Source organism: Prosopis cineraria, unplaced genomic scaffold (genome assembly GCF_029017545.1).
Source record: "Prosopis cineraria cultivar Desert tree isolate PC_DT_omini unplaced genomic scaffold, ASM2901754v1 PC1654, whole genome shotgun sequence".
In the NCBI taxonomy this organism is placed as follows: Eukaryota; Viridiplantae; Streptophyta; class Magnoliopsida; order Fabales; family Fabaceae; genus Prosopis; species Prosopis cineraria.
In genome coordinates, this window is record NW_026556979.1 from 15,358 (window position 1) to 29,292 (window position 13,935).

The window sequence follows — 13,935 nt, forward strand, 5'->3', positions numbered from 1 at the left end:
GAGAACTATTAGAATTAGAATAGTTTAAAAGAACATGAAAAAAGTTCTGCACAATGTTTCCTGGCCCTACTTTTGTTTTTGTTTTTTGTCGTCAGATCGGCAGATACCTCTACAATGAAGTAAGAAAGATAATACAAGATTAAAATAAATTATGGGGCTTTGTAGGAAAAATAACGTAAAAAGAACACTAATTCAATGCAATTTATAAAAGTAAAGATTTTTTGACATGCAATTATCCAAAAAAAAAAAGATTTTTTCACGTGCAGATTTTTATCTTAAATCACAGTGTGCACACTTTTTTTTTTTTTTAAATCAAGTATGGCTTTCTGCGAGTTGAAATTTTTCTTTTTTATATTTAAAAAGATTCCCTGCAACAGTGAGGTGAAATTTTTCTTTTTTATATTACAAAATAACTCAGGTACGCTGAGGAGTAATTAAACATCTGCGTTAATGAAATACTATACGAATCTGAAAGTGAAATATACGAAGCGGGGAAAAGAAAACGGAGAAGAAGAAGAAGGGGGTTCAGTGCAAGAAAAACAACCGAGTCGGAAACAGACCAAGACATAGACTCGGGCAATCAAGCGGCAAAGGCCATTGCTTTCTGCTTCACTGAGAAGATGAACGCCGGCCCATCTGGTTTTAGTGCGTACTGTCTCTTTTTTTTAACCCAATAATAATCAGGGTGCACTTATTGGAAATATTTTTCTCTTAGATTCATAATCAAATGCTTAGTTGTCTGTGTATGTTACAGCCAATGCTCCTGTCACAAGGACTTTCATCATCGCATCAGCTCTTTTTACTATCTTCTTCGGGATCCAAGGCCGTTATAATAGACTGGGATTGTCTTATCAGGTGCCCTTCCCAATTTGTTTGATCTATTTTTGTTTTCTCTGATTTACTATCTGGGGTAAAAGAAATTCCTTAATAGATGCCAAAGCAATTGTACGTTTGAATCGATAGTTTTAATCTTTGTTAGAATATTAAAACGAACTGGCCGTTGGGTATTTCAATATGCAAATTAAGTTTGACGCTTGAGGATATTGTTATTAATCCTTAAACGTGCACTTTAATTTCTACTTCGATTTCTTTTAAATTGGGTCACTGATACTTTTTGCTACCATTATTCAAGTTGCAGAGCCAGATTACCTGGCACGCTAATTGTGAATTTGTGATACTAAGGTCATGCAATTGATCTGACATAATTTTCATTTGCTATAAATCAGAGCTTCATTAGTAGACTCCGTTTTCCTTGTAAATTGTTGTCAAGATCTTGCTAGAGATGAACATGCCTGGAGGAAGAATATTTACAAAGAGAATTATCTGACTGTTGTTGTCAATAAAAATGAAAGGAAAAAAAGACTGGTGAACCTCATACAATTTCTACATACTCTTACCCTATATTGCTCACTCCCTGGCAGGACATATTTGGAAAGCTTCGCCTTTGGAAGTTGATTATGTCCATATTTGCCTTTTCATCAACCCCGGAGTCGATGTTTGGACTGTTTCTGCTATATTATTTTAGGGTCTTTGAGAGACAGATAGGTTCCAATAAATACTCGGTAAGTCAGTTGTGAGTTTATATTCAAGAATTTTTGAGCAATCTTCTAATATATTTCCAGGACCAAGTTTGGCCTGACCAAAGGTTGATGAATAGATTAGAATATGTTTATTTAAGATTGATGCCCTTTGCTGAACCATTTTTATGTTGCTACTGTCAATGCTATTTGTTACCTCGCAGAAATTGTCATTAGTCTAGCACAATCATTTTGTCATAAGATTTCAAAAATAGCAATTACTCTATCATCAATGTTTGCAATTTGTGTGATTTATTTCAATGCCATCATTGCCTCAAGCAACCTGCTAAGTTTATTTTGTTTTTCTTTCAGGGGCATTACACTATTTTCTATACCCTGTATATTATTTTGAAATATCTCCACTCCTAATGCAGGTCTTCATCACATTCTCCATGTTAATATCACTACTATTTGAGGTGCTTTCTGTAGCAATCTTAAAAGGTATTCATTCTTAATATAATATTTTATCTTGCCTTTCAACTCCAGAACCTTGTTTGATCAATCTGTTTTCTAATGCATGTTTTAATGATAGCGTTTGCTTCATATTTTGCTCCTGCATGGTGCTTATGTTCTTGCGCTTAGTTTCCTTCTTGACAGTTTTTGCCTCTTCTTTTCTTTTATAAGGTGCCTTCCCAGCACCAACATTACAAGTTGTTGTTGGTCATGGTTTCTGTCAGTGGCCTGTATCAGTAAATGGAACTTTAGGATGTTTGACATAGTGCAAGATGACCTATTGAATTTATCATTTGTTCCTGAATACCTCATGTGGTCATGACTGTGATAATAAGTTGGTTATAACCACATTGCTTGCATTATTTGAATTTTGATGACTAAATATTGTCAAGCTTTTGTCATGTAATGTTTTAATTCATAATTCCTATAATTAACCTATTATTTTTTCCGCTTTGATGGTGGGTTCTTTGAGTTGGATCATGGATGCCCTTTAGGGGTTCTAAGCAGGAGTTGGGCTGGTTTCTTTTTCCTATTTCAGCTTTGAGTTTGTCTTTGCTTGCTATTGGTCCTATATATTGACATGTCTAAGGATGATGCAAATAAACAAGTAACATAGGTATAGCTTGCCATTCTTGTAAGTCTATCATTATTCAAACTGACTTGCTCAATGCATTTCCTGATGACAAGATGTAGGGCTTTCCCTTTTGATTTTGATATATTGGCCCTTAGGCCTCTATATTATTGCATGGCAGGATAGTAACTGCTTCCTCATGCAACAAGCACTGAGCTTACCTAGCATGTACTCTGTTGTAAGTCTATCTCTTGAACTGAGAGTTTTAAATGAATGATAACAGAATACCAGATCCAAGACTTAATTTGATAAATTGAGTTCTATGTTTTTAGGAGTGCAGAGTGCCAATAGTGGGGTAAAGTAGTTATATAGATGTACACAGGGGTAACATTATTCTTTTTTAAATGTGGAGTGAAAACTAAGATCAGAAAATATGTTATATGAAAAGGAAATTATGTGAGAAATGCTACTTGAGCAGATGGCTGTTGAGTTGCTTGTCTTTGAAGCATGTCCATAGGCCTTCCAGAGTTAAATCATGTACAGAATTAAGTGGAAAGTGTATGTATCATAACTCTACTCAAGTCTAAATTACCCCAGAGTCAGCTTTTCATTATGTTTGTCTAACTGCAAACTGCATGGATACATCTGTACTTAGCCACTGGCTTGTGGCTAATATCAAAAGCAGAATGACAGTTGACAATCACTTAGATTCTAGATCATCCATATTTTTCTTACTGTTTTGGAGGCCTAACAGTACATATGTTTTTGGTCCAACCGTAATAATCATGGAATCAAACCCTTATCTTCCATGAGCGTACTTAGCTTTCCAGTTTCAAGGGTGTGAGCGGGTGGAAATGGATCCTGTCTAGTCATTTTCTTCTATATCTCTTTACAGCTAAATCTGATCATTCATTAATACATCCAAGGAATCGTGTCAGTCCATTCCATGATCTCATCTTATTCCTATTCATTTGTCCATTATTTACCAACAGAAAGAGCCACTTCCATTATGACAATAAAGAATAAAATACTGGATGATTGATTGGAAGCAAAAAAAAAGGAAAAAGAAAAAAGAAAACTTTTTCAAATGTTGGTGGATGGGACAGGAAGCTAAGGAAGAGAAGTTTTAAGAAAACTGAGAACAAGTACCCTCTATAGAGATATAGATGAGTGTTTGTGTTTCGAGACATTAATATCCAGGTTTTTCTTTGAGCTGTCCAATTATATTGGATAACTCATATTAGGCTGCAAAGAGGTATAGATGCCTTGAGCAGGTTTGTTTAGTAAAATCTAAACAACAGATCTTGATGGCTAGAATGAAATTTCTATGCCATGTAGAAGAATAAAGAATTCTAGGTCATCTCTTTAGTGTTTTTTTTTTTTTAGCTTTAGTTTTGCCTTGTGGCATGCTAAATGATATAGGCATGTCATGCCTAGTTCTTTCAAGGGCCAGATGAGTAAAATTATCATGTGAGAATTTGATAGAACAGTTCACACTGAATCTTATGAAATACTCTTTTAAATTTGCATATTATAGGACTGAAGTTAAAGATTTATAATGTGATTAATTCATGTTGCTCTGTGCACAATGCAGCAAAGTAATTTATGTTTCTGAAATTCTTATTGTCCAATTGTTTTCACTCTCTGCAGATCCTGCGGCAAACTTAGTCACCTCTGGACCCTATGGTCTTATATTTGCTTCATTTGTGCCCTTTTTCTTTGACATTCCAGTTTCAACACGGTTTCATGTAGCTGGTTTCCACTTCTCTGATAAATCATTCATATATCTAGCTGGTCTACAGGTAAGTTACAGGTGAATTATATGTTATTGTCTGTGTTTTTATAAACAATAGCTGTATATTTCATGAACAGTCAGCTGCTAAAGCTAGTTAATTTTATTGCAGCTTCTTTTATCATCGTGGAAAAGGTCTCTTTTACCAGGGATGTGTGGCATCCTTGCTGGTTCCTTGTACCGTTTAAATGTCTTCTACATACGCAGAGCAAAGGTAATTTTTAGTCTGAAGATTGAGGGTTTTTTTAAAAGGGATCAAAATCTTGTGGCGCTGCATGCCTGCGTTTATGATGATGTTCAAATCAGTTCCAGAGAGAGAGAATAATGATATTCAAAGACTGTAAATATAGATTGTTTTAATATGCAATTATTTGATTTGATCACTTGCTAGTAATTGTAAATTGTAATTAATACATGATTGTGTTCTGACATTCTGCATTACAGTTCCCAGCGTTTATTGCCTCCTTCTTTTCAAGGACTTCTTTGCCATCCATGGGGAGTCCACGTTCAGCATCAACAAGGAACGTAGTGGGAAATATGCCATCCTATCCAGCTCGCCAGATGGAGGTTATTTTTTTTTATTCTGTGCTCACAACTGTTTCACTATTTTGGTTGCATTATAATCATGATATCAATAACTCAATCAGTTTTTATGGGATAGTAATATTAACAATTTTGGCTATTTTATGCTTGATGCTGCTAAATATCCCTAGTGGTCTCCCTGACAACACCTACAAAAAAAAAAAAATTATGCAGTTTTTTGCCATAAAATTTATCATTATGAATATGCTGTTTCTCTTGAATCTTTAATTCAGACTGCAATTATCACAATGGGTTCAGTAAAATTTTCTATATTTCATTTTATTGTTTGAGAAATAGCTGATAGAAGCAGGAAATCTGTAGACTCACTTGTTAGCTTGTAAATCTGATTCTTTTGTTTTGGCTGAAAACAAGTTAGGGAAGGGGGGAAAAAGAAATCTAGCTTTATTTCTTTTGAGGTTATGAAGTGGGTGATTTGGCGTAAGTGCCATTGAGCATTTTGGAGTATCCCTGAAAGCTTGGAAGGCTGTTACCTGCCATTGGTTTGCTACCGAACATTTTGGAGCTGTGCACAGATTATTTAATCAACATTTCCATCTTGTAAAAAATTGTATTTTAGTTTTAGTCATGCATTGTTGAGAAGGGTAGCCATAAAATTAGACGCAGTAATTTATGACTATTTGTAGTTAGTTGAACATTTATTGGCCCATCTTTAGGATGAATTATATGGAATCTATTTGAGTCTGAGTAGCTGACAATTAGAATTATGTTGGCTTACTTGAGAACTTTCTGTTTGTTGCAGAGGAACTACCCTGCTCCTGCGCAATCTGTCCCAGAACCATCCGAGGACTCTATCTCTACACTTACCTCTATGGGCTTTGATAGGGATTCTGCTAGACAGGCACTAGTGCAGGCCAGGAACGATGTTAATGTGGCCACAAACATTCTGCTGGAGGCACAATCCCACCAATAGAGTCATTGCATAAATGAAAGCCTAATTGTTTTCATTTTGACATATGGAAGCCACATCATGAAGTCCTGGAGGCTCGATGATTCTGATGTGAGGATGGTCATGGTTATGGTAACTTCAGACATTTTTTGATGCCATCCTCAACCGGGGTTCCTCCTTTTCTTTCCATGTCTCCTGTTTAGGAATGTCGGATGGATGAGAATTAGGAACCTGTACAAATTACTTATACCATAAGAAAAACATGTCCATCATTTTACATGTGAATCGGATAGCCGTAGTGACAGCCTGATAGGTTGTTATATGCAGATTGTTCTGGCACATTCATGCTTTACTCTACTAGGCTACGAAAAAGGCATCTCATGCGGTCTGCGTCAAGTCTATTGCGATATTCCCAGTTTATTCCCTCACATCTTTAAAGAGAAAAAAAGTTTGTTACCCTAGGAGGAGAGGAAGGTGCTCCTCGTTCCTCAATATGATAATCACATTTATTGATTCTACTTCTCTCGAATTTTCGTCTGGGAGGTATAAATGCCGAAGGATATGACGGTTAGTTTGAGATAAATCTTTATTTAGATCTTTTTAATGTCATAGATTTGCAAAAGGGCTTGCTCCTTCTTGTTTTAGAACATTCGAAAATTTTGCGTAACAAATAAGGAATCTGAAGAATAATGAATTGCATGTGCTATAATTATGATTATGTCTTTTTTTAATAAGAAATTATTTAAATTATATTAGTTATGAATGTAACTTAAAAAAAATTAGAAAGCATTCCATTTTATTGTTTGACAACTAGAGACCACATGTATTCTCAGTTCTTACCATTTAACTAGAAATGTCTTCTCATATAATATAAAAAGTGAGCAGTGTAATTAACTTATAAACAACATCTTGTTATGAATTGTTAACATCTAAATTCAATTATTACTATGTGAATAAATTATAAATATCACAAGAACATAAAAATTGCAATGATCCCCAGTTGTTTCTGGGCACGAGTCATTTCATCGTTCGTATAGAATAAACTCGTAGTTATTTACTACGCTTGAAACCCATTTTCTGGAGAAACAATCAGCCTGGCATTTCCGCGGCTATAAATATATACAACTGGCAAAGACTAAATAAGGCAGGAATTTACCAATCTTTAGATCATAGATGGCTCAAAACTATTCCACAAATAATCCCAGAAGCTCCTAATAAATTCAAGTATCAGGTATCTTATTCTTCACCCTCGAAGCAATCATATTCATAAAGATACCAACCGAAAACAAGGGGCATAAACAAATCCCTTCATGCATTAATTACAACCCATCAAGCAATCAAGCCCACATAAAGGGAAAAAACCCAACTCATGGTGCTGTATTTACTAGAAATATTCGAAACCTTTCAAGGAGAGCTTCTATTGACTACAAAGTCGTTCCGTAAAGCAAACAGTTCAAGAAGGGTTCAATCGCTTTCAATTCCATTGGCTTGGGAAACTTGAGCAGAATATACGTTTTCTGACAAGATGTGTCGATGGTCTCCCAATGAGGACACGCATGAAGCTGCGTAAAGTTGGTGGGCATAAAGTGTAAAGTTAGACAGGGCTTCTATCCACTCGGCACTTGTGGATCTGAAAGGCAGGGGTTATCCAGCTTCCACAGCTGCATTGTATGCCAAACCAATTGAAGTTTCCCAAGCGAGCGTCACAGTGGGCACAGCTCAACTTCCCCTCCGATGCACCTTCCTCAACTGAATTAAGAAATATATCAGTGAAACAAAACTTTAGAATTTTTTTGCTGAATACATCTACATATTGTAAATGACCAAAGGTACCTTAAATTTTAAAATTTGGGGGTTTTCTTATTTAAGGAAAAAAATCTGAGAATTGATGAGAACTCAAAAGAAACACTAGAGTGAACCCATCCATATAACATTCAGAGCAAGCTTCAAAATTTTAGCGGGAAAAAAAGGTACGATTTTGTAAGCATCATAAGCATGTGAATATATTTCTACTAGTTTGCTACCTCACCGTCATGACCTTTTCCTTTTGGTTGGGGGTGGGGTGGGGGTTGGGGTGGGGGGGAGTGGTTGAGTGATTGTTCACCTGCTTTCATCCACTGTAGTGGCTCAATAAATATAGAAGAACACTCAGATTCATTACATTTGTTATAGAGGCTGTCACTTCTCCACTTATGCCACTCGCTGGATGTCTCCCCTTCACCTGGAACATGGTCTACAACATGGTCCTTCAATGCAACTACACGTCGGCACTTCCTGCAGCGATATGTAGGACTACAATTATTTTCTGCTCTTGGAGCTCCTACCTCTGAAGAAACACTGACAGGTATGCCAGGATCAGCTCCAAGTTTAGAACCGTCTACTCTCACACCCGAGTTATAATTCTGACCTGAAAGGATGAGATTAAAAAAAAAAAAAAAAACCCTCAGATGACACAAACAAGGAGCGACCTTATTAAATTTTAAAGACTGAAACAGACCAAAAGATTCATGATATGAATACCAAAGCATGCATAAAACCGAAACAATCAGAACAATCACTACTCAGAAAACAGTCAATATTAACATATAATAATGAAAAGAAGAGCCATCTGTCACCTACGTATGATGACATGAACACTCAAGGGAATAAAAAAATTAATGATAGAGATTAGGAAAATGTGAACAAGGCACTTTATCATAAATCATTTTAGACCTCAACTCCCCTCTCCCTCATCCAAGTAAAGAGAAAGATAAAAAGTAGTTGTAGCCAAAAAATCTCTTGATTTAAGATTGGAGGCACAGGTGAGCGTGAATCATAATTAATCTTTCACTGTTGAATGCCGTGTCTTAGGTAATCATACAATAGATTTTGCTACAGGGAGCAACACTACCGTCTACCCTTGACCTACACTCAAGCTTGGTTGCATAGGCTTGGTGGTTGTTGCCTTATTTACTACCTTCTTTAATTCTTTTATTTCTAATTCTAATTCTAATTCTATTTTTTTGAAAAAAGAAAATTCTAAATACAACATATGGCCTTTGGACTAGGTATTATGGGGAGAGGATAAGCAAACAAAACTGCTTTTTCAAGCATTTGAAAAGATTAATACCTCTCTCCACCAAAAATAAAAAGATCAATATCAATAAGTGGTAACGAAATATAAATAGTGTCTCTCAAGTAGCACTCTATTAGGAGATTTGAACAATCATGACTTTTAAGTTTGTCTTCTACATTAATCTATCCCTTGGCCTTCTATTTTATTTGATAGGTGAACTTTAGATATTTTTAACAATGAGGAACAAAGCCTATCTATTACATGTCATGCTACCATTAAAACTTACAAGGAAGATAAGAGATACCAAAACAGCAGAGCAGACAGAGTCGAAGCCATACCCAATACTCTCAAACGAAAGCGCCTGTATATAGAGCTAGAGCGATCCACCTTAAAGCCCATCTCCTCATACATTTTTAACTGAAGTTTAAAAAAAAAATTAAAATGATGTCATAATTCTGATTGGTATGAGATTAAAAAAAAAAAATGAATGAACCATATGTTGTGAAGTTTCATTGTACACCTGCTCTAGAAAACCGTCATTGGGGCAAACGAATTCACAGCTCTTCCTTAATGATTGAAGGGCATCTGCAGGCACAGGAAAATAATTATAGAAGATAAGGAAAAAATGACAATTAAATCTAAGAGACACATACTTAAATACATTCAGTTCAAAAAAGACGGGAAGAACACTAGGGTGTGGTAAAGAATGCTCTAATTGACAATTGAACTAATAATAATAAGGCGGAATAGCCAATACATTTTTTCCCATCCTTTTCCATTTGGAATGGGGTAATGTTTATTGTGAGAATCAGCTGGTTCAGTTACCAGTTCCTTGAACTGTTCTTTAGCAGGGTAAAGACACAGGTCGATTTTGTTGTTAACAATATCTGCTACTATAATTAGGTGTATTGAAATAGGAAGCTACTTGCATGTACCAACATGTAATCCCTGAAGACTTTATACAATGTAGCGGTTCACACCTTCTTGAGATAGATGTTCAGATCTCATCAGATATGCTGTAATGATTGCTGCACTGTATGAACACACGCAAAGAAGGATGTAAACCCTTAAGACTAGACAATTGACAAAAGTGGAAAAGCAGTTACAATTTAAGCTCTTCACACCATTTCTGAAATTAATAAGTAAAGAGACATAAAAAACAAACTGTAAAAGCCCAGTTTGTATGTACTATAGCACTATTAAAGGGTCATAGAAAAAGACCTAATAATATATCTAAGTTACTGTGATAGGAGTTAAATAGAGTATTACATCAGAATAAAATTTTAAAAATGATTTCTCCTCCCTTTTATTTGTTTATTTATTTTATAATGGGAGACAGAAGATAGTTAGGAGGCAAGTAAAAAATTATCAGACGTTAAGCACCAGAATTTGCTAGAATTATTATATATCTATAACTCTTATTCACAGTCATAACCTCAAAATCTTCTGAAGTTGTGATATATTAAATGAATTACCAGATACTTCAGCAATATATTAACAGTAAGATGGCACAAGTTCCACAAATTTCCCTTTAGTTCAGAACTAATTCTTTCCTTAGCCAAACTGCTGTCATTCTTCTGATCATTGTGGATTTGTGATGGCACTCCATATTTTCTTAAGTAGTCTTGCTCTGACTTTAATTTAAAACTCATCTTTTGTTCCAAATCACTGCATGTGAGAAATTCATGTAAATGGCTTAATGATGCACGACTAAAAAAATTCTATTGATGATGTTATTACACTTTCATATGTCATTAAAGGTTTGTATAAAACATTCTATAATTCGCTCCAATTGTGTACCAATCACACTCACACCGTCACCTCATATCTCCCCCCCCCCCTCAAAAATAAAATAATATATATATATATATATATAATCAAACCCACTCCAATTTATTTGCTTGTTTATCAGTTATTGACACTACCACCATCCTGTTCGATGGCATCATCATATTCTAAACCATTAAAACTGTAATGCTAGGACCAGAGATGCCAGGCATAAGCTCAGAAGGAATATTGACACATGCCTCTAGACTTCTAGCAAATTCTCAATTAATTACTTTCACTGAGCAGGAAGAATCAAGGCAATTAACTGATGAAGCAAATTGGTTATATAATACAAATGATACCTTCTTGATACTCCAGCAAAGCAGTGCACCAAAACAGAACCATCTTTCCTACTTCGATCAATAAAATTGACGCAAACATCCAAGTAATCCAATAAATCTTCATTTTCCGTATCCCTCAGAGGAACAGCCATCCTCACCAACTTCAGATCCTTACCTGCATATTCCAACGAGTACAGAAGGCTTTCCAGTGACAACGGACTTCTTGATATATCACCCAAGTCATCATCAGAAGCACCACCGTGACCACCACCCACATATACCTTCTTAATTTCCTTTGCCGGGATCGTTAGGCTACTTCGCCACTCGGAAAAGAATGATATTGAAGCAGAGCTAAGGACCGATAAGATATGCGTGATTTCATCGCTACCATTTTGAAGGATCTCCGCAGCGTCACTGATATCACCAATAAATAATTTCTCTCGGACAAGGTAAGGCATGACCACAGACAAAGCAATAGATATCCAAACACCGTCTCCTCCTCCAACTTTCCGCCGCCTTCTTTCCCTGTCAAATGTGATAATATACATAAAACTGAGAATGCTAGCCTACACTGATTGCTCAAAAATTTAAAAAAAAAATGAACTAAATAGGTATGACAGTATATAAATGTATCGAGTTTGGCGCCAATATAAAGAACTTTTCTTTTGTTTTTTTTTTTTTTTTTGGGGGGCACCCCCCCCCCCCCCAAGTTTGTCTATGCTCGACTCCCCAAAAATCATCTAGTTCACTCAGCAGCTACCCGATTTTCAATATAACACCTCATAAAATCATGGCCCAAAAACAATACCCTCTAGCTCTTTTTATTTTTTATTTTTTTAAAATATCGCCAACCAAAACCGGTTCAATACCAGAGAAATACAGTGGAAATACACCATCCCAGAAAATGAGAGAACAAAATCATAATCCAGGATTAAATACCATAAAATTACAATCGAGGAATCAAACAATAAATTAGATATTCGTTCTATTACCTGAAGAATCGAAAAAATCTGGGGTGCGATATGATAGATCTTTCAGTCTCGTTGCACTGCTAAGGCAATCGTCAGAGCCTGCCTGGCGTTTAAATAGCGCTACGCACGTACAAGAAACTGCAACAGGCAGCGTTGGCACGTGCCGCTCTCGCCTACGGGGTTGGGATTTTTGTTTGACCTGGGGGCTTCCCACGTGTCAATATTTCAGGCGAGGTCCTTTTAAGTCGGGATGTGGGCCCATTAATGCACTTTTTGGTAATTCCAAATTCAAATCCTGTGCTACGTGGAAAGATCGAGTCCCTTGGTGAGCTTAATTGAGTGAGTCCGATTCGGGCTTCAGTCACATCCTTCCTTTTTCTTTTAGGTTTTGGGCTTTGCAATGGCATTTAATCAGTCTGTATTTGGGACCTTATAAAAAAGGTTGCCAAAAAACAGGTTTTGAATATAAACAAGCGCGGATCCAAAATTTAAGAGTGCGAAATCAAGATTAAAAAATACATATATAAATACCTACACAATACAAAGAAAGAATTAAAATCTGAATTGGTCATGGCTCCAGTCTCAACGTCTTTCCATCCTGGGGTATAAAGTCAAAATTATGCTATGAAATGCTAAAAAATAATTGGGGGTGATAGCTAGGTATGCAGTGCTGTTAATGATGATATTGGATTATTGTTACATTGATATTGATTTTCAGAGGACGATGGTCATCTTCAGTTACTGAACGTAAGGAAGGAGAGGACTGAGAGGCGGACGGATTTGAAGCGATTTGCTAAAAGCAACAAGCATATCCATCAGGATTTGGAGATTTGGTGAGGAATTTGAAGTAGAGAGAAAGATAGAAGGACTAGTCACAGCAAGATATCATCGTGGTGGTTGTGGTCGTCCACGTTGCAAGCGAAGCTGTGAGTGACAGTTCATCGTGGGGAGAGGCACCCTATGACATCATCACATGTGGGCTCCCCATGTCAATCGGCACCCCCCCATTCTAACCATCTCTTCCAATTAAAGTTAATAATTCAGACAAATTAAATTTATTTGTTTCGAATTTAATTAGTGTTGTATTTATTTAAATCAAATTTAAAATATTATATTTTTTAAAAAATTTATATAGTTAAATTTAACCCTACATCTTCAAGTTTCGAGCTTATTCGAATCAGTCAGAATGTTTAAAATTTTTTAAAAATATTTTTTATTTTTTTAGACTAATTTTAATTTTCAAATAATCCTATTAAGTATAAAATATTATTTTAACTTTAAAAGAATAAAATAAAAATAATAACTTATCAACTTAGTACTTAATTAGCTCTGTTACTATTTTGTTAGACTGTGTATATTTATTCATGAATGTTTCTTTACTTGTAAATTAAATCTTAGTTATTTAAATATTGCTCTTATCATGATCATATATAAATAATTTTATATATTAATTAAATTATATTATTTTATTACAATCAAGTTGATTTAATTCCTTAGGTTAGACTACTATTTAAAATTATTGCCTCAGTTGTAGTTCAAAATTTTTACTAACTTTTAGATAAATTATACTTTTTTAAGAATATGAGAAAAATAACCATCATCTATTATATAAAATAAAATTATTTAATCATGAGTAAAATACTATTTTTTAAATTCTTTTTTCTCCTAACTTTTTTTTTGTTGTTTAATCCTTACATTTAAGGAGTTTTACTCTAATTTATTCTTAATTTAATTAAATTTTATGTGGATGATCCTCAATAATTAGCTAACCATATTGTTCTATTTCCTATGCTTCGTCTAGTAGTAGAGTTGGAAATTCATATATGCCCAAAATTTTATTTTTTAATTATTTTTACTTAAAATTCATTATCTTATTTTATTTTTAGATTTGTAAATCCTATATAGGACTCAAATTTTTT

General features: G+C 35.0%; 2 protein-coding genes across 4 annotated transcripts; one reads left to right on the forward strand and one right to left on the reverse strand.

Moving 5' to 3' along the window:
- Positions 1-442: 442 nt before the first annotated feature.
- LOC129300572 (rhomboid-like protein 20) lies at positions 443-6,234 on the forward strand. 2 transcript variants are annotated; one of them, XM_054939143.1, is made up of 8 exons: positions 443-645; positions 755-855; positions 1,422-1,562; positions 1,952-2,018; positions 4,333-4,403; positions 4,506-4,607; positions 4,838-4,960; positions 5,736-6,234. In XM_054939143.1, the coding sequence occupies exons 1-8, from the start codon at positions 621-623 to the stop codon at positions 5,904-5,906; spliced, it is 801 nt and encodes a 266-aa protein (XP_054795118.1). In that variant the 5' UTR covers positions 443-620; the 3' UTR covers positions 5,907-6,234. The 2 variants fall into 2 exon arrangements, with proteins under 2 accessions (XP_054795118.1, XP_054795117.1); XM_054939142.1 differs by having other exon boundaries at positions 445-645; positions 4,252-4,403.
- Positions 6,235-6,864: 630 nt separating this feature from the next.
- LOC129300570 (uncharacterized) lies at positions 6,865-12,183 on the reverse strand. 2 transcript variants are annotated; one of them, XM_054939138.1, is made up of 7 exons: positions 12,038-12,183; positions 11,067-11,570; positions 9,918-9,970; positions 9,458-9,522; positions 9,276-9,354; positions 8,044-8,289; positions 6,865-7,631 (listed from the first exon to the last, which is right to left on the reverse strand). In XM_054939138.1, exons 2-7 carry the CDS (start codon positions 11,501-11,503, stop codon positions 7,477-7,479), a joined length of 1,035 nt encoding a protein of 344 aa, XP_054795113.1. In that variant the 5' UTR covers positions 11,504-11,570; positions 12,038-12,183; the 3' UTR covers positions 6,865-7,476. The 2 variants fall into 2 exon arrangements, with proteins under 2 accessions (XP_054795113.1, XP_054795112.1); XM_054939137.1 differs by having other exon boundaries at positions 7,987-8,289.
- Between the last annotated feature and the right edge of the window lie 1,752 nt (positions 12,184-13,935).

Coding starts and splice junctions, on each gene's coding strand:
- LOC129300572 (XM_054939142.1), top strand. CDS start 621: ATGAACGCCGGCCCATCTGGTTTTA. Junction 856..1,421: donor GACTGGGATTGTCTTATCAG/GTGCCCTTCCCA, acceptor ACTCCCTGGCAG/GACATATTTGGAAAGCTTCG. Junction 4,961..5,735: donor ATCCAGCTCGCCAGATGGAG/GTTATTTTTTTT, acceptor TGTTTGTTGCAG/AGGAACTACCCTGCTCCTGC.
- LOC129300570 (XM_054939137.1), bottom strand. CDS start 11,503: ATGCCTTACCTTGTCCGAGAGAAATTATTTATTGGTGATATCAGTGAC. Junction 9,355..9,457: donor ATGACGGTTTTCTAGAGCAG/GTGTACAATGAA, acceptor TTTAAACTTCAG/TTAAAAATGTATGAGGAGAT. Junction 7,632..7,986: donor ACTACAGTGGATGAAAGCAG/GTGAACAATCAC, acceptor TTCTTAATTCAG/TTGAGGAAGGTGCATCGGAG.